This window comes from Pristis pectinata, chromosome 7, assembly GCF_009764475.1.
Source record: "Pristis pectinata isolate sPriPec2 chromosome 7, sPriPec2.1.pri, whole genome shotgun sequence".
NCBI lineage: Eukaryota > Metazoa > Chordata > Chondrichthyes > Rhinopristiformes > Pristidae > Pristis > Pristis pectinata.
The window spans coordinates 73,484,617-73,505,872 of record NC_067411.1 but is presented as its reverse complement, the minus strand read 5'-3'; the positions used below and the strand labels follow the sequence as shown (position 1 = coordinate 73,505,872).

At 40.0% G+C, this 21,256-nt stretch overlaps 1 protein-coding gene across 8 annotated transcripts in view; it reads right to left on the bottom strand.

The window, feature by feature from the left end:
* agtpbp1 (ATP/GTP binding carboxypeptidase 1) overlaps positions 1–21,256 on the bottom strand; it is a 181,802-nt gene that overhangs the window by 146,839 nt on the left and 13,707 nt on the right. For 6 of the 8 annotated variants that reach the window (XM_052020257.1, XM_052020256.1, XM_052020255.1 and 3 more), the window contains exons 3-5: positions 11,986–12,008; positions 9,271–9,337; positions 1,423–1,544 (exon numbers count right to left, since the gene is read on the bottom strand). In XM_052020257.1, the coding sequence (XP_051876217.1) occupies positions 1,423–1,544; positions 9,271–9,302 (154 nt within the window). In that variant the 5' untranslated portion in view covers positions 9,303–9,337; positions 11,986–12,008. Of the gene's footprint in view, positions 1–1,414; positions 1,545–9,270; positions 9,338–11,985; positions 12,009–21,256 lie in introns of those variants that run through there. The other 2 variants (XM_052020261.1, XM_052020260.1) reach the window with 2 other exon arrangements.

Genomic DNA, 21,256 nt, shown 5'->3' with positions numbered 1-21,256 from the left:
TATGATACTCAAAAGATCACTCTTTCCAATTTTGACTACTCCTTATGCTTGCATTTCTTAGCCCACCTCATTCAATTTCCCTTCCCCTATACTCTGTTTAAACCCTATCTCGAAGAGAAAAGGATGGTGTAAGTGATTTGTCAGCATTGCCACCCAGTGGTATGATAGTACAATTACAGCTGACAGGTTTGCTTCTGATATCATTTATAAATGCGTAGAATTTAGAACAAAAAGAATTCATGCTAAAGTGTAATAAGATTGTAACAACGAGATATATTTTCCAGACAGGAATTGCACAGAAACACGATAAATGGATGCTCCATTACATTATATAACACTTTTTTAAAGAAATAAATAATTGGCCTCTTTCTTACTACTTTCATCCTAGTTTGGACACATTCTGAGGAAGCCCACAAGAAAAAGGTTGTAAATAGAACAAATAATTTGTTACTCATAAATGAAAAAAGGTATCAGTGATCTTTAAGCCTACCCCAAAACATAAAGTGGCTCAGCTAGGCAATTAACAAGAAAATCTGAACAACAGCAATACCATCCTCATATGAAGGACATGAGCCAAAAGTTAGTTTACTTGTTGCAGTTCTATATGTAATTCATTGTAACTTATTTAGTTTAACAGTTTTACAAAAATTAAATTGCATCATTGGCTAATGCATCAGTCACGCAAAAATTATTTAAATCTAGTCCTTATAATAGTGTTACAAAGATGCATGCAAGGTTAAACACAGATCAGAGTTGGACTAGTACACACACTGCTGCACAAATTAGGCAGATTTGAGAGGGTAATTACACAATAAAAATGTCATCACACTGATCAATTCATGAAAATACTTGCCAACCCTGCCCAAAAATACATCCGTCCTTCCTGCGAGGTCAGTATCAGTATGCAGCAAAAGTCCAATAATCCGCTATCTGACTACTCGTAAATGCCAGTTGTTTGGCACCTAGTTCCCACATGCCCTTTCGCACACAGGGGCCCCGATTCCCGCACTCTGTTGAAGCTCAACCAGTTCTGTTTCCTACACTCCCTTGAAAGTTACTGGGGCCACGTTTGCCCCACTTCCTTTAAACTTACTGGGTTCATTGGAAAATGTATCATTCTACTGTACAACATTTATAAAAAGTGAATTAAAAGTGTGTTGAATATTAACATCCAATAATATGGAAAATCTGCTACTCCAGTACCACCAAGGTCCAAGTTTACCTAATTAATGGGATTATCTCTATACAACAGAGTATAATAACTGAAATAGCTTCAATGTTCTTCTACAGTACAGACACCATGGGTAGCTTTTGTACATATGCAATTTACCTGCCTTTTTCCATAGAAGAACACAACTTATTAATTAAATGTACTCTATTTAAAAATTAGAAAGTACAAATTTTATAATCTTACAATATTACCTTGAGTCTGAGCCAGATGCAGAAGTTTGGATGTAATGTAACGGCCATTCTCCACATCCTGCAACGACCCCTCCAAAGTAAGCTTCTCCAACTGGGCTAGCAGACTATGGATACGAGAATTCCTGAGAGCAAGTCACAAATAATTAGTTTACAAATAGGTATATGCCATCTTTAAGAGTCTAAGTTTCGCACTCTGGGTCTTAAAAGCTCATTGACAATGATGTTCAGAGGCATCCTTTACATATCCACAGTTGAAGATTAAAATTCACATAAGCAATTCCCGAGGAACCAAAAAAAAGATTTACAATTTTGTAATTCCACATTATTCAGCTGCCATATGTAAATGGTGTTTAAGAAATCTACCATCTGTTTTTAGTAGCAGAATTCATGTACAATTTTAAGAGCCCTGGCTTTCTTCCACCATTATAGCCATAGTGATAATTCTGAACAGGAAGATTTCCATGCTAATTATTTACAACATTTATCTGCAATTTTTACGGTACATCTCATCATGTCCTGTCCTGGTGTCCTCCATCTACCAACAGTATTCCTTAGATAACTGGACAAGGATAATTCAACTATCATATTCTGTGGAAAAATAAGACCGATGGAAAGTTATAAAAAATCTCCATTGTTATGACATCACAAAGACAAGCTACATCACAAAACAGCTTCAGACTATTGCTTAAGGCTACACATTTCACAATAATAAATTCAAATTTTTTTAACTATTATAAATGAAATGGTCCTTGACCATTAGTTTAAAAAAAAATCACAATTTGAGTTGTGTATGGTGACATCCTGAAGTTTTTCTTCAATTAACATTAGGGATTAGGAGAATCTTGCAGAAACCTTGCAATATTCAATTAGGTCAGGAGATTAAATGTTAAGGATGAATTAAATGTTAAATGTTTATTGGATCAGGTGACACTAATAACCCAAATGCCTTTCCTTGCTCTATAAAGCTCTCTTTTCATGCACGACATCCAACATACCTCAAGTGGCTAACAACCTGCTCCAAATAAATTGAATTTATTGGATTTGTAATTGAAAAAATCTAAAAACTTCAGATGCTTCATGTCTGAAATGAAAAAACAGCAATTTTCAGCACTTTGTTTTTATTGGATTTGTAACCCATGCACTCTATAGTAGCACTTTTCCCCCCAATTTAACACAAAGTAGCTTGTAAGAAAAAAATTATAGGACACTTCCATTGGATTCATCAGACCCTTAAAAAAACTGAATTTCTCAAGGTTACTCTGATCACAGAGCAATCCTGCCAAATCCATTTGTGAATTGTGGTGAATAACAAAACACTCAATAGGAGGAAGAGGAAGAGCAAGCTCCAAGAACATTCTTGTCGTCAATAATAGGTAGGGGATACAGTAGTTAGGAGGGCAGACAGCAGTTTCTGTAGCTGAAGAATTGACTCCAGGATTGTATGTCGCTTCTCTGGTGCAAGGGAATGGAAGATGTCACTGAACAGCTGCAGAAAACATCAAAAGTCAACAGCCAGAGGTTTTGGACCATATTGGCAGCAAAGTGCAGAAAAATGTTAAAATGGCAGAATTAAAGGTGCTGTATTTTAATGCTTGCTGCATTTGCAATGAAGTAGATAAATTAACGACACAGATAGAAGTAAACAGGGCATGATCTAATTGCCAATATGGAAATCTGGCTGCAGAGTGACCAAAGCTGACAGCTTAATGTTCAAGAAAGTTTGACATTCGGTAAAGATAGGTAAAAAGGAAAAAGAGGCAGTGTGGTGTTATTAATAAGGGAGGAGATCAATGCAGTGATAAGAAATTATTTTGGCCCCAGCAGATCTAAACAAAGTAAACTAAGAAGGTATGAGGAATAAGTTGGCTAGGATAGATTGGGGAATTTCATTGAAAGGCATCATGGTGCACAGACAATGGCTAAATTTTAAGGAACAGATACAGGAACTCTGATGTAAAAAACACAAAAAGAGAGGCAATTCCACCATAGATAATAAAACAAATTAAAGGATAGTATTAAATGCAAAGAGTCAACACACTTGCCAATAAAAGTAGCAAGCCTGAGGATTGGGAACTGTTTAGAATTCAGCATAAATAGGCTAATAGAGTGTGAGAATAAACATGCAAGGATCATTAAGGCTCGCTATAAAAGTTTCTAAAAATATGTAAAAAAGGAAAAGATTAGTGTTGATAAATTAGGTCCCTTACAGATAGAAATGAGAGAATTAATTATGGAGCAAAGAAATGGCAGATCAATTGTACAAATACTTTTGTTCTGTATTCACAGAAGAGGACATAATAACTTCCCAGGAGTGCCACAGACCCCAGAGTCTAATGAAGAAGTTAAAGGAAATTTAATAGAAAAAAAGAGAGGAGAAATTAATAGGACTGAAAGTTGATAAATCCACATGTCTGATAATCTGCAATGCAGAGTACTAGAAGAGGAAGACATGGAAACAGTGGGTATATTGGTTGTCACCTTTGAAAATTCTGTAGATTACAGAATGATTCTTGTAGATTGGAATATGGGAAATATTACTCCACCATTTAAAAAAAGTGAGAGAGAAAACAGGGAATCACAGGCCAGTTAGACTTAGCATTTTCCCTACTACTGATGCTAGGTTTTATTATAAAGAATATGATAACAGGATTAGACAAAGATAAGCTTCAGGTGAGATGGGAAAATTTAACGAGATTTATTTTTAAATACAGATTGTAGGAGCCTGGAACACGCTGCCAGAGAAGGTGGTGGAAGTAGATACTATAGCAACACTTAAGGAGGCATTTAGATAGCCACATGAACAGGAAGGGAATGGAGGGATATAGGCCCTGTGCAGGCAGAGGGGATCAGTTTAAATTGGCATCATGATCAGCATAAACAGTGTGGGCCAAAGGGCCTGTTCCTTTTCTTCATGGTTCTGTGTTCTATGTTTTCAAGATGGCAGGAGCTGATTAGTTGTTTAATCACAGGTACCAGTGCTTGGGCACCAACTATTTACAATAGATTTGGATGAGGGAACAGAATGTAACATTTCTAAGTTTGCCAAAGGCACAAAACTGGGTTGGATTGTGAATAGCACAGAGAATGCAAAGAGGGTACAAGGTGATTTAGACAGGTTAAATGAATGGGCAAGTACATGGAAGATGCAGTGAAAAATGAATGTGTGTTATCCTTTGATAGGTGAAACAGAGAGGCAGAATATTATTGAAGTGGTGGTAGACTAGGACTTGTTGATATAAAAATGCACCCCTGGATCTCCTCATACACCAGCCACTTAAAGTAAACATTCAGGTGCAGCAAGCCTGAAAAAACAAAGGTAAATGGTATGTTGGCCTTCAGTGCTAGAGAGCAACTTGCAATAACTATACAGGCCCTTAATGAGAATGCACCTGCATTTTGGTCTCCTTGCTAAAAAGATATACTTGCCATGGAGAAAGGACAATAAAGTTTCACTAGCCTGGGATGGTGGGATAGTCATAGGAGGAACTGGGCCTATATTCTCCAGGATTTAGAACAATGAAAGGGGACCTCATTAAAATTACAAAATTCTGACCGAGCTCAACAGGGCTACACTGATGTGTGTGTGTGTGGGCACGCACGCATGTGTGGTGTGTATGTGTGTGTTAGGGGCAAGGGGTGTGGAGGTTGCATGTGTTCCCACCATGTCTGATCATTAATATACATGATTCAACATCACCACACAGAGTGAGATACATTGGAGATGGCCAGTTTAAAGATCAAGGCAGTGGATAAATCTTCTTCTTGGGGGGCGGTGGGCAAACACTATCTTCATGGAGCAAGCTTCATTACCAAGAATGAGCTAGCCTGGCATCTCAGCAACCCATCCTGCTGAATTATCAAATGCCTTATGATCCTAAATCACTCTAAAATGGAACCAACATACTACAGTCATCAGTCCATATGCCCCAATCCTGAAAGATTCAGATGAGGCCAAGGAGAACTTCTATTCTGACCTTGAAAAAATCCTGGTCTGCATCCAGGACTGAAAGTGAGTTCCTCCAGCACTCGTAAAATTCCTGAAGAAGGGTCCTGACCTGAAATGTTAACCGCCTGCCTTTCTCCATGGATGCTACCTGGCCTGCTGAGTTCCTCCAGCATTTTTGTGTTTTTCACTACACAGATGTTCGCATCATCCATGCTGTGACAGGCAATGATGACTGGTTGACTGACCATCAACTAATCTGCACAATTATATCAATCAACAGAAGGATTGCCACAATAAGATCAATGTTGTAGCTCTTTAGGACCCCTGAAGACAGCTCTTCTCAGACAGAACCTCATAGACAACCTGTCAACTCTAAGCCTATAGGAGTCCCATAGTGCCTCTCTCCATAGCTTATGGCTGACCTGAAGTCCACCATAACTGGCCCCTGTGAGGAGATTCTTGGTTTCTCTACCAATAGTACCACCATCCTTGATCCCAAGGGACTGTCCATTATCATTTGTTCTGAATTTCCTATTTGACTTCTTGGTGACTAGTTTATGGCTGATGGCCTTGGGATTTGCTCTTACTTAAAAATATACTCTATCAAAATGTGCCATAAATTTGAAGATTTCTATTAGGTCACACCTCATCCTTCTTTCAAAAGGGAAGAGATGCAGTCTGTTCACCCTTTCCAGACAGGTATAAACCTCCAAATTCTGGACATCATTCGTGTGCCTGGTGCTGCTCCTGGTAAGCGCTTCTGCAGTCCTCAGTGGACAAAGCTAATCATCTGGCGTAATTATAATGGTGGAGTGAGGAATCTGCTGAGCCATCAAGTTACAGATTGTAGTGGCCTATTTTTCTGCTGCTACTGGTGAAAGTCCACAGCAACTAAGGATGCCCAGTTTTGCGCTACCAAAATCTGTTCTGCAGATTTTATCTAGTATGTTTGTAGTGCCACATAACTTAGTGGGTGTTCTCATGTGAAGATGGACCTCACAATGACAATGCAGTGGTCACTTCCACCAATGCCATCAGGGACAGTAACATCGACCATGGGTAGAGAAACAAAGGACTGCAGATGCTGGAATCTAGACGAAAAACACTATGATGCTAGACAAACTCAGCAGGCCAAGCAGCAGTCGTGGAGAACATTGACCACCTGCTTTTCTCCACAGATGCTGCCTGGCCTGCTGAGTTCCTCCAGCATCGTAGTGTTTTTCGACCATGGGTAGATTTGAGAGAATGAGGCTAACAAGTCTGTCTCTCATTCTTTGAATGCAGCTGTTACATCCGAAGTTTTCCAATCCATTGGGACCCTTCCAGAATCTAGGAGATCACCCTCTTTTTTAATCCTCTACGACACAAGCCATTAGACTTAGGGGACGTCAGTCTTTCATTCTTCACATACCTTTTCTCCAGTAATTGTTTTGAAGTTCCTCCCTCCCTTTTGCCTCCTGATTTCTACTGTTATTGAAATGCTTTTAGTGTCTTCTGCTTTGAACAGTGATGCAAAGTATTTGTTCAAATTCTCTGCCACTTCCTTAATTCCCATCATTAATTCTCATCTCATCCTCCAAGAAACCATCATTTACTTTATATATATTTTGTAGAATCTCTTACTGTCTGCTTTCATATTTCTCAGCAGCTTACTCTCATGTCTATTTTCCCCATTTTTTTTTAAAGTCAGCCTTTGCTGGTTTCTAAAAATTTCCCAATTTTCTGGCCTACCATTGACCTCCACAATATTATATGACTTTTCTCTCAATGCAATTTTATCCTCAACTTCTAGTTAACCAAGGATGGTTCATCCTTCTCTTAATCTTTACTTTTTAATGGAATATATCTTTTTTGAGGATTATGAAGTCTTCTTAAACATCTATGGAGAAATCATTTACCAATCATTTCCACAATCTGCAAGTTTGTTTGGTGTAATTATTTTTGTAGTGCTTTCTAGTAATTTGCTGCACTTCTACAATTGTTGACCTTCCATCTGCCGCTTGCCACTATTTCTGAATGCTTTAGCATTCATTTTTCTATTTTGCAGCACCTTATTGAAGACACTTTGGAAAGCTAGAAAAAAATTACCCTTGTCAACTCTTTACCTCACCAAATAATTCAATGACGTCGGTCAAGCAAAACTTCCTCTCTTGCAATTCATTCTGAACGCATTACTGCGATTTTTGTTTTCTATAATTGTTATGATTTTTCCCCCTTTTAGGATAAAATGATGTTTATTACCACCAATGTTAATCTAACAGGTCTATAAATCTTTGTACATCTTCCTTTTGTTTTCTTAAATATAGGTTTAACATGGCAGAATCCATATGAAACAAGGTTTTATTCTCAAAGTTTCATTAATTTACTTAATACTTTTGATTATTATTTCTACGTTTAAGAGACATTTAGACAGTCACATGAACAGGCAGTGAATAGAGGAATACAGGCCACATGATGGGATTAATTAGATTGGCATTATAGTCGGTGCAGACATAGTGGGCTGAAGGGTCTGTTCCTGTGCTGTACTGCTCTATGTTCTATCTTCCAATGTCCCAATGCCATGTTCATCCAATTCAGTTTCTCGTTTAAATACTAAACATTTTCAATTTTTTTCATTTTTATTGCCTCTGATTTTTAAATCCATAAAGTTGTCAGAAATTGCAGTGAATTTTTCAAACTTAGCAGAGGTGAATCAAGAAATTGATAAAGAGAGGCAAGATAGAATGTGAGAGTACACTGGCGAGAAACAAAAACAAACCTCAAGAATTTTTATAGGTATGTAAGATGGTGAAGACTAGCAAGGGCAAGTGGGGACTCTTACAGGGGCAGAAGGATTTATAATGGGAAACAAGGAAATAGCAAAGGAATTCTTTCTCTCCCCATGGATACTGCTTGACCTGCTGTGTGCTTCCAGCTTTCCTGATTTTGATTCTAGTTTATGCAACTTTTGCTCATAATCAGCCTCTATCTTGATATTACTTTGGTGGGTCTGCAGTGTACAGTTTCCCAGCTGTAACATCCAGAACTGGATGCATTTACTAGATATAGATCAAACATAGATAATTGAAGCATCACTTCATTGTTTTTCAATTCTAACCTCATTGAAATAAAGATCAGCACCACATTAAGCTCCTTGATTATCTTTCATGCCTCTGCACTGGATATTGTGATGTGTTTACATGGACACCCACATCCTGCTTTCCTTAATAGGTTCTAATTTGTACCATTAAGAAATCTATTTAATTACTGTTTGTAACTGAAAAACTACAACTAATCATCGAAATACACATCTTTATTCAAGCTTCATGAACATCTGAATCCTGTGTACTTGCAAAGTGGCATTAGAAAATTACAACTTACAGAATACAATGCATCTCAATTTCTATTTTTTCCACCACACACATCCCCCACTCATGTTATTCCCACCCAACTTCAGTTTCACTTTCATGGCAAATGGTGAAAAGAAAATCAGGCCTGACTAATCCAGTTAGTTATTTGAGGAGACCATAAGCATCCTCAGGGCAGTCTCAGGATCATTTTTTCATAGATCATAATAAAAATCTGGAACATGAAATATATTCCACAATTGTCACTGAAAATGATGTACATGTTTCAAGACTGAGATTTTTGCTGAGGTATATAATCAATGTATCTGAGTTATACAAGCAAAGGTGATTAATTGGAGTTGAGATAAAGATCCGCCATGATCTGACTGTATGGCAGAACAGGTGAAAGGGGCTGTTCTGACTGCTGTTCCCAAGAGTTATGTCCAAAGAATCCTTACATATGCAGTTTTAAATATGCAGACTTGTTAATAATATGAAGGAAGCACAAACACAAATTAAACTTACAATATAAAGTGTCTTTAAAATCTCCTTCGTGTCCACCTTAAATATACTTACCCTTTTTCTATCGACACTTTCACTTTGTTCATCTTGTCTCCTTTTTCACTTTGCCATTTCAAACAATCTGAAAACATTTTTGTAAAACAGATATCAGAACAAGACAACAAATAATGTAAAGTTTATTGCAACTTTTCTTTTTTTAAAAAAAATGTGTACATATGAACACACAAATTAGGAGCGGGAGTCTGCCACTCAGCCATTCATGCCTCCTCCATCATTTCATAAAATTACAACTGAACTGATCGCAATCTCAACTGGGCACTCCCTTCTCCCACAGTAACCTTTCGCCCATTTTTTATCAATAATCCATCCACCTGACCTTAAAAAATATCCACAATTCTGCATGCTCAGTTATGGAGAAGGATACGACCGGTTCACAGGCCAGGGTCCCAAGATAGGGCAGAGCAAATTTTGGAGCCATCAGGCAGGATCTTGCAGAGATTAATTAGGTAAGATTGTTTGCAGGGTAAGGAGCATTTGCCAACTGGGAGGTCTTTAAAAGTATGATGTCAAGAGTTCAGAGCCTGCACTTTACTGTTAGGGTGAAGGGCAAGGCTGGCAGGTTTTGGAAACCCTGGTTGACAAGAGATATTGAGGCTCTGGTTAAGAAAAAGAGGGAGGCATACACTGTGCATAAGCAATTGGGAACTATTGAATCCTCTTGAAGACTACAAGAACTGTAGGAATGCATTTAAGAGAGAAGTTAGGAGGGCAAAAAGATCTCACAGGCAAGGTGAGGCAAAATCCCAAGAGATTCTATAGGTATATTAGAAGTGTGGCTAAGGAGAGACTAGGTCCCTTTAAAGATCAGCAGAGCTGACTGTTTGTGGAACCAAAGGAACTGGGAGAGATTTTATATGAATTTTTCTCTAGTTTTTACTGTGGAGAAAACAATGGAGGCTAAGGAAATGGGGGAAATGAGTGGTGTTGTCTTGGACCACATACAAATTAGCAGGGAGGAGGTACTGGAGGCCTTAAAGTGGATTAAGGTGGATAAATCTCCAGGGCCTGACCTAGTGCATTCTTGGACCTTGTGAAAAGCTAGAGAAGAAATTGCAGAGGCGCTTACAGAGGTTTTTGCTTCATCTCTGGCCATAGGTGAGATTCCAGAGGACTGGAGAGTGGCTAATATGGTACCAGTGTTTAAAAAGGGTAGCAAAAACAAGCCAGGAAACTACAGGCCAGTGAATTTGACATGGTGTTGGGTAAATTGCTGGAAGGAATTCTGAGGGACAGGATCTACCAACATTTGGAGAGACAAGGTCTGATTCGGGACAATCAGCACGACTTTAGGCGTGGGAAGTCATGTCCGACAAATCTCTTGGGAGTTCTTTGAGGAAATAGCCAAGAGGGTAGATGAGGATAGGGCAGTGGATGGTGTCTTTATGGACTTTAGCAAAGCCTTTGACAAGGTCCCTCATGGCAGGCTAGTCTGGAAGGTTAGATCACATGGGATCCAGGGGGAGAGAGCAGATTGGATTCATGATTGGCTCAGTGGGAGGAAGGAGAGGGTGATGGTCAAGGGTTGTTTCTCAGACTGGAGGCTCATGTCTAATGCTGTGCCACAGGGGTCCGTGCTAGGACCTCTGTTTGTAATTTATATTAATGATTTGGATGTGAATGTACAAGGTATGGTTAGTAAGTTTGCAGAGGATACTAAAATAAGTGGTGGTGTAGATAGTGAAGAAGCTTATGAAAAATTACAGGGGGATCTTGATCAGCTAGGTATGTGGCTGAGAATTTGCAAATAGCTTTCAATCCAGATAAATGTGAGGTATTGCATTTTGGGAGATCAAACCAAGAGCCCTGGGGAGTGTTACAGGACAGACTGCCTTCATGCAAATAATTTACATAAAACCATAGAAAGTTAAGGCCCCAACACCGATCACTGTGGCACATAACTTGTTATGACTTGCCAATCAGGATAAGATCAATTTATGCTCAGTCTGTTTCCTGTTAGCCAGCCAAACTTCAGTCCACACCAATTCATTACCTCCTATACCGTGAGCTTTTATTTTCCACAATAACAAATGTCTTCTGGAAACCTTAGTACATCCATCCATTCCTCTTTATCCACAGCATTTTACTTCTTTGAAGAACCGACAAAAATTCGTCAAATGTGATTTTCCTTTCACAAACCATGTTACCTTTGCCACATTACCTTGAATTTTTCTAAATGCCCTGAAGTGTCTTTAAAAATAGTTTCTAATATGTTCCTTTTGACAGATGTTGAGCTAACTAGCCATTCGTTTCCTGCTTTCTGTCTCCCTCCCTGTTTGACAGAAGTTCACCAATTTGATTCCATTTGCAGGTTACATTCTGTTTGCATTCCAGTAGTCAAGTTGAAAGCCTGCTTCCAAAGGTATTCTTGGTCAGTTAAGTGAAGATTTGGGAGTCCAACCAAATAAACAATCATCTCTATTTCCTTTTCCTGTTTTTTTTAATCACTGATACATATGAATTCCACACATTTCCAAGCAACAATTCAAAGTCTGTGCTCATGATTGATATTTTGCAAGAAAACATGTTTGTCCTTCAGTAGATTGAATCATTCATAATATCATGAACTGGTTGATGCACGTAAGTCCCATACCATAACGGCTAACAGGAGACCATAAGTAAAATTTAATGGATCCAACATACATTATTAATACAACAGATTTGACAAATTAAAATTCAAGGTTATATCACCAAAAGACTATAATGACTTACTTTGTCTTTTTATGTCCGGATAGCTAGAAGAATGGATACAGAAAAAAAGATACTTACAAGGGGGAATTAAATACTAAAAAGAACACTTAAAAGAAATAATATTTTCCCTTAAGCAATCTTCCATTTTATATTTAGAAAGTATTTTTCGCCATCAACATCTAACACCTAACAAAATCTTTAATCATATTTTCACATCCCTGGCCGAGCACACCATTCTTCGTACTCCCAACCAGTTCAGTGAGGTCGAGTGAACCTTAAATTGCTGCAGATCATTTCAATGGGTATAAGTGTTTCAGATCAATCTGGGCAGCAAATCAGACCAGATAGATGCTACTAAGTGGAGTAGCAATGTACTGCATACTCAGTTGGCTGTGAAAAGTTTCCTTCAATGCTTCGAACACCCATCTTCAAATGAGCCCTGATGCAGGGTTTCGACCCGAAATTTCGACAATTCCTTTCCCCTCCACAGATGCTGCTCGACCCACTGAGTTCTTCCAGCAGATTGTTTGTTGCTTCAAATGAGCCATGTTGCCATGTGGATCCTCCCGCATCTGACTTAATTTGTGATTAAGGACCAAAATATGAAAGGTGGCCCCATTTTTAACCAGGTAGTAGATGATAATTATGGCTTGAATTAAACACTCAACCTGAGGAGGGTAGACTTTCAAGAGTATCCCCCCTGCCACCTCCCCAAATGGTTCTTTCAAGATGTTTAATCCCGACTTTATTTTAAAAAAGCCTTTCCTATTATCTAGTTTAATGCTCCATAGTGGGGTAATCATCCTTTATTTGTTGCAAAAAGGGGAAAATCTTTTGCTGAAATTAAAAATCTCAAACAGATTTTCTTTCCAGGTGAACAGTTCCATTTTATTTGTTGAGTAATTGTTTCCCACAGGCATAAATTCAAGCAAGGTAGAATCTAGAATCTAGTCTGTACAAATAAGGCAGTGTTGGCTAAATTATCAGTGGACTATTGCAGAAAATAAAATACTAGATTTGGAATATTATTCAGTACTCTTATAACAAACTGTTCATCAATAAACTCCTTCTTCAGTTCTGGAGAGACAGGATGAGCATCAGATGAGACTGTTGTGCCTGTTGATAGTCTGATATGTGCTTTAGACATTTTAATATATTAAAAAGGTAAATGCAAGCTATTCTTGATCTTCATTGTCCAGGTTTGGATGTTAAAAATAAGCTTTGGCAGGAGCTGATGGCAAAATGAAAGCAATATTCAGCATAAACCAATTTTTCCATTCTGTTTCCCATGTAGTCAGAATTCTCTAAAGAATTAAACTGAACGTTCCTCGAAAATACACTGAAAAAAATCGTCAGGTGAATTCGCTGTAAATTACATTCAATTAGGGGTAATATTTTCAAATTATTTATTGCTTGTAAAGTTTCAGTGACCACAGTTGTTTCCTGGAATACAATAAATAATTTGAACTAGTGTTGGATCACTTACCAAAAGTATAGATTTCCAATCTTCATAATTGTTTTAAAGAGGTTTAACCAATACATAAAAATCTACTTTCTATTCTATTCTCCTGATATTACTGTTTACCTTATTACTTTTCAGGAATTTTGCAGTTTGGATATCACGATTATTGACTCTAACAAACTAAGAGGAGAGAGTTAAGATATAAATAGAACAGTCAGAGTGATGGAAGGTGGTTGGCAGGAAAGATCATCAAGAATCACATCCCATTATTTTTGTGACTGAACAATGTTAGTAGATACCTTCCACTTTCACAATGCAATGATATTCCAATGTACTTCATTACCTTATTCAGGCTGAGGGGAGGTTGGAGCTGGTTATAATAAGTGTTTTGCAGAGGTTAAAGCTCTTCATTCGCAGTGTTTAGCTTTAGAAAACTGGCTTGCTGAAGAATTGATGTCAGACAAGTAGTTGGAGCAGAACAGGTAAAGGAAAACATTGTTGATCTAATTGGCATCAGAATACATGTAGCTGGCCTGCTTGATCCCCGACATAGTGGAATCCCAAAGTTATCCATTCCAAAGAGCACATAATTCTCTGGGTCACAATAATGCATTTGGGATCCATCTTTTGATAAATACTTGATTTTAATAATAGCTGGCACAACCAATCCCCAAATCTGAACTTACTGGCATGGCTGTATCAATTTCTCTTTTTCAAAAGAAAACATTTTGCTGATCCTCCTCAACTCCTAAAGCCACAGACTCTTTGCCAGAAATGCTTTTCTCATTCCTTGTGGCTGTGAGTTGCATGAGTCTTAACAGTGAGTGAGTGCTGCAAGCCAATATCAAGCTGAACCAAATCCTCTGCCTATCCAATATCCAAATGTGTGCTTTGGTCAGCAATCTTAGAACAAAAATCACAGACAGAAATCTTAACTTTCATTTCCTAATTTAGCGGCTGGTAGTAATTATAGTTCCATTGCAACACCCATAACTGAAATAAGTTAACTCAGCTCTGCATACTTAGGGGCTCGATGGTACTTGCCCCCAAGAGTACAAGCCTTTCAGCAAAAACTTATTTCATTCACTTGCATCATAGGGCTTTTGTATAAACTTTAGAGGAGCAGTAATTGTTATGGGATGGTCCTTCATAGTTTGGCCACAAGTTCATGGATTACAGTTATTTTATGTGAAGAACTGGTCTGTTTTCAATAAATGGACAGTCCAATACCAATAAACATCAATCAATAATCATCACGGGCATGGTAACAAAATTGTTATTAAGTGACATAGCATCTGGAGACCAAGAGATTTAATTCCATGATAAGAGTCTGAATCCCACTACAGCAGTTGGAAAAGTTAAATAATTAAATAAAGTGATTTAATTCATCTGGAATTAAATGAAGCTAGTGTCAACAATTTTAACCATGAAGCTACTGCATTGTCACAAAAGTCCATCTGATTTACTGAGGTCCTTAGAGAAAAAAATCCGCCATCCTTAACTAGTCTGGTCTACGTGCAATTCCAGACCTGCCAATGTGGTTGAAACATAACTACATCCTCAGTTCTAGGGCAACTACATATGGAAAATAAATATAAGCGCAGCAACCACAGGTCTTAAAGCAAAACAGTCCTCAGAGAATTCATCTTATGAGAGTTTTATATCTTCCTTCGGTACACAGATTGTCTTTGTTTGCCATCCTCCCTTTTTAAGTGAATTTTCAAATACGTGGGACCAGGTCATAATCCGTTACACTACAGAAGTGAAAGCGGTGTGAACATTGAACTTATAACATTACAGCACAGGAACAGGCCCTTTGGCCTACAATGTTATGCCAAACTATTTAAATTAGTAATCAAATGCCCAACTAAACTAATCCCTTCTGCTGACACAATGTCTATATCCCTCCATTTCCTGCACTAAGAGCCTCTTGAATGCCTCTATTGTATTTGCCTCCACCACCACCCCTGACAACACAGTTCAGGCACCCACTACTCTCTGTGTAAAAAACTTGCCCTGCATATCTCCTTTGAACTTACCCCCCCTCACCTTAAATGCATGCCCTCTGGTATTAGACATTTCTGCCCTGGGGAAAAAAATACTGGCTATCTATGCCTCTCATAATCTTATAAACCTCTATCAGATCTCCTCTTAGCCTCTGCTGCTCCAGAGAAAACAACCAAAGTTTGTCCAACCTCTCCTTATAGCACATGCCCTCTAATCCAGGCAGCATCCTGGCAAACCTCTTCTGCACCCTCTCCAAAGCCTCCACATCCTTCCTGCAGTGGACGACCAGAATTGAATGCAATACTCCATTTGCAGCCCAACTAGAGTTTTATAAAGCTGCAACATAACTTCCCAGCTCTTGAACTCAGTTCATCAACTAACAAAAGCAAGCATGCCATACACTGCCTTTACCACCCTATCAACCTGTGTAGCCACTTTCAGGGAGCTATGGACTTGGACCCCAAGATCCCTCTGCACATCAACACTGTTAAGGGTCTTGCCATTAGCAGTGTACTGTCCCTTTACATTTGATGTCCCGAACTGCAACACTTCACATTTGGCTGGTTTAAACTTCATCTGCCATTTCTCCACCCATATTTGCAACTGATCTATATCCTGCTGTATCCTTTGGCAATCTTCTACACTATCCACGATACCACCAACCTTCGCATTGTCTGCAAACTCACTAACCCACCCATCTACGTTTTCATCCAGGTCATTTATACATATCACAAACAGCAGAGGTCCCAATATGGATCCCTGTGGAATATCACTAGTCACAGACTTCCAGCTAGAATAAGTCCCATCGACCACCACCCTCTCTCTTTTATGGGCAAACCAATTCTGAATCCAAACGGCCAATTCACCGTGGATCCCATGCATCTTAATCTTCTGGATGAGGCTCCCATGAGGGACTTTATCAAATGCCTTACTTAAATCCACATTGACAGTATCCACAGCTCTATCTTCATCTATCACCTTCATGACCTCCTCGAAAAACTCAATCAAGTTAGTAAGACATGATTTGCCTTGCACAAAGCCATGCTGACTGTCCCTGATTAGGCCATGGTTTTCCAAATGCTCATAAATTCTATCCCTAAGAATCTTCTCCAGTAACTTCCCGATCACTGACATGAGACTCATCGGTCTATAGTTTCCAGGATTATCCGTTTCCCTTCTTGAATAATGGAACAACATTAGCTACTTGCCAGTCCTCCAGGACCTTGCCTGCGGCTAGAGAGGACATGAAGATATTGGTCAAGGCCCCAGCAATCTCATCTCTTGCCTCTCTCAATAACCTGGGGTACATCCCATCAGGTTATCCACGCTTAATGTTCTTAAAGAGACCAACACTACCTTTTTCTTTATCTCAAAATTCCCTAGCATATTAGCACACTCCACACTGATCTCCCTATTGTCCATGTTCTTCTCCTTGGTAAATACTGATGCAAAGTACTCATTCAGGACCTCTCCCATATCCTCTGCCTCCAAACATATGTTCCCTTCTTTATCCTTGAGTGGTCCTACCCACTCCCTAGTTATCCTCTTGCTCTTGACGTATGTATAGAATGCCTTGGGATTCTCTTTAATCCTACTTACCAAGGACTTTTCATGGCCCCTCCTGGCTTTCCTCATTCCCTTCTTGAGTTCCTTTCTGGCTTCTTTATAATCCTCAAGGGCTCTGTTTGATTTTAGCTTCCTAAACCTTACATACTCTTGCTTTTTCTTCTTGACTAGATTCAGCACCTCTCTCGTTATCCAAGGTTCCTTTACCCTGCCATCCTTGTCCTTCCTTCTTACTGGAACATTCTTGTCCTATACTCTGTGTAGTTGGTCTTTAAAAAACCTCCACATGTCAGATGTGGACTTGCCCAAAAACAGCTGTTCCCAATTAACTCTCCCTAGTTCCTACCGAATACTCTCATAATTTGCCCTGCTCCAATTTAATACTCTCCTGCAAGGTCCATACTTATCCTTATCTATTGCCATCTTAAAACTTAAGGAGATGTGGCCCACAGAAAGGTCAGTCACCTAGCCAGGCTCATTACCCAACACCAGGTCCAGTATGGCCCCTCCTTTTGTTGGACTATCTACACATTGATATGTAGAAACCCACCTGGATGCACCTAACAAATTCTGCCCCATCTAAACCTTTTGCACTAAGGAGGTCCCAGTCTTTACTAGGGAAGTTGAAGTCACCCACTACAACCCCGTTGTTTTTACACCTTTCCCTAATCTGCCTGCATATCTCAAATAATGATGAGTCAGAGTACAGGAAGGAGATAGCGAGCTTAGTGATATAGTGTCATGACAACAACCTTTCCCTCAATGTCAACAAAACAAAAGAGCTGGTCACTGACTTTAGGAAAGCGGGCGGTGTACATGCACCTGTCTACATCAACATTGCCGAGATCGAGAGGGTTGAGAGCTTCAAGTTCCTAGGAGTGAACATCACCAATAGCCTATCCTGGTCCAACCACTTAGACGCCACAGCCAAGAAAGTTCACTAGCGCCTCTACTTCCTCAGGAGGCTAAAGAAATTTGGCATGTCCCCTTTGATACCAATTTTAATCGATGCGCCATAGAAAGCATCCTATCTGAATGCATCACGGCTTGGTATGGCAACTGCTCTGCCCAGGACTGCAAGAAACTGTAGAGAGTTGTGGACACAGCCCAGTGCATCACGGAAACCAGCCTCGTCTCTACGGACTCTGTCTATACTTCTCACTGCCTTGGTGAAGCAGCCAGCATAACCAAAGACCCCACCCACCCGGGTCATTCTCTCTTCTCTCCTCTCCCATCAGGCAGAAGATACAGGAGCCTGAGAGCACATACCACCAGGCTCAAGGACAGCTTCCATCCCACAGTGATAAGATTATTGAACGGTTCCCTTATATGATGAGATGGACTCTTGACCTCACAACCTACCTTGTTTGACCTTGCACCTTATTGTCTACCTGCAATGCACTTTCCTGTAGCTGTGACACTTTACTCTGTATTCTGTTATTGTTTTTATCCTGTACTACCTCAATGCACTGTGTAATGAATTGATCCGTATGAATGGTATGCAAGACAAGTTTTTCACTGTACCTTGGTACAAGTGACAATAATAAACCAATACCAATACCTGCTCCTCAATATCCCAGTGTTTATTGAGGGGTCTGTGGTATAATCCCGTCAGAGTGATTGTAACTTTATTTTTGAGTTCTACCCATATAGACTCAGTGGATGAGCCCTCCATTATGTCCCCTCTGAGCGCAGCTGTGATAATGTCCCTGACTAATAGTGCAGCTCCCCTGCTTCTTTCAGCCCCTTCTCTATCTTTTCTAAATCATGTAAACCTTGGAACATTAAGCATCTCTCTCAACCAAGTCTCTGTTATGGCCACAACATCATAGTTCCATGCTATAAATTCACCACCCTTACCCATAATACTCCTAGCATTAATATACACACATTTCAATCTGTCTGTCCCATTGTATCTATCACCTTGCTCCTGCCTATTCTTCCTGGTCATGACATCTACCTTCCCCTCAATCTCTCCACTTTCTGACCTGGTGCTCTGGTTCCCATCTCTCTGCCAAACTAGTTTAAACCCTCCCGAGTAGCACTAGTGAACCTCCCAGCCAGAATAGTGGTTCCCCTCCAGTTAAGGTGTAACCCATCCCACTTGCACAGGTCGCCCCTGCCCCAGAAGAGGTTCCAATGATCCAAGAACCTGAAATCCTGCCCCCTGCACCAGTTCCTCAGCCACACATTTATCTGTTCTATCTTTCTATTCCTGTCCTGACTAGCATGTGGCACAAATATTACTACCCTGAGGTCCTGCTTTTCAGCCTCTTTCCTAACTCCTTGTACTCACTGCATAGGATCTCTTCCCCCTTTCTATCTACGTCATTTGATGTGCACCACAACCTCAGTATCCTTGACCCCAGTACTCAGGAGGCAACACACCATCCTGGCGTCTCTTTCACTGCCACAGAACCTCCTGATCTGTATCCCTAACTATCGAGTCTCCTATCACTATTGCTCTGCCTGACTTTACCCTTGCCTGCGAGAGCCAGCCACAATGCCATTGACCTAACTGCTGCTGCTGCTGCACCCTGTTAGGTCATCCCCTCCAACAGTATCCAAAGGGGTATACTTGTTCCCGAGAGGAATGGCCACAGGGGGACCTGCAGTGTCTGCCTCTTCCTGTTCTGTTGGTCACCCAACTATCTGCAGCCTGTACCTTAGGTGTAACACCTCACTAAAACTTTTGTCTATGATGCTCCCAGCATCCCAGACAATCCTAAATAAGTCCAACTCCAGGTCCAGTTTCTCCACACAGTCAGTCAGGAGCTGCAGCTGGATGCACTTCCTACAGGTGAAGTCACTGGGGACACTGGCAGTCTCCCTGATCTCTCACATCCCACAGGAGCACACCACTGCCCTAACTGACATCCCAGCTACTCTAATAGGAACAATAATTCTAAGGAAAACCTCACCTGTACCTAACTGCTCAGCCTCCTCTCACCGAAGCCTCCTGAACCAAAGCCTCAGCACTCATACTCGACCATGGCACTTACACCTCAGGCACGGCCACTCCCAAAAATGGCCACTCTGCTAGAGCCCACTTCCCTTTCATACCTGCAAAAAGCAATTGGGCAAACAAGCTCTTAACTGAAAAACAACCTTCAAAAAGCTGCTGGCTTTTCTAACAGAGTCACTGACATGCTCCGATACTTACCATTGCAAAGAAAAAGGATAAATTTATTGAAATGCCAGTAATCAAAAAACTGATTATACTCAGTGAAATGAATATCAACTACTGAATGCATTATTTAGGCTAATATTGCAGCAGAGAATGGCTACTTCAATAGCATTATTCCCATGTCAAGATGTTTGGACTGCATAGCAAGATACTAAACAAAATACATTAACAATGGCTGCTTGCTTTGCCCTGGTCAAATCAAAGTAAGGAAACGTGCAAATAACTTGATGGCTCACATACCGAAGTTCAGGAAATAACTGTGTTCATTTGATAAATCCAATTGATTTAAGCAAGATAAATTTGGTGTTTAGTATACCTGCAACTAGGCTTTCAATAGATACAGAGATATCCCTGCCAATATGTTTCCAAATCATCATTTATTATCATATTACATCTTGCTCAAAGGCAGCTTATAGATTCATAGAGTTATACAACATGAAAATAGGCCCTTCGACCCAACTTGCCCATCCTGGCCAAGATGCCTATCTAAGCCATTCCCATTTGCCTACATTTGGCCCATATCCCTCCAAACCCTTCCTATCCATGTACCTGTCCAAATGCCACAACCATCTTCTGTGGCTCCTCATTCCGTATACCCACCACCCATTGTGTGGAAAGACTTGCCCCTCAGATCCCCTTTAAACCCTTCCCCTCTCACCTTAAACCTATGCCCCCTTGTTTGAGATTCCCCTATCCTGGGAAAAAGACTGCAACTGGGTTGCTGGGTCCATTGTTGTTTATCAGCTATATTAATGATTTAGATGATAATGTGGTAAACTGGATCAGCAAATTTGCAGATGACACCAAGATTGGGGGTGTAGTAGACAGCAAAGAAGGCTATCAAAGCTTGCAAAGTGATCCAGACCAGCTGGGAAAATGGGCTGAAAAATGGCAGATGGAATTTAATGCAGACAAGTGTGAGGTGACGCACTTTGGGAGGACAAACAAAGGTAAGACTTACACAGTAAATGGTAGTGCACCAAGGTGTGCAGTAGAACAAGGGGACCTGGGAATACAGATCCATAATTCCTTGAAAGTGGCATCGCAGGTAGATAGGGTCATAAAGAGAG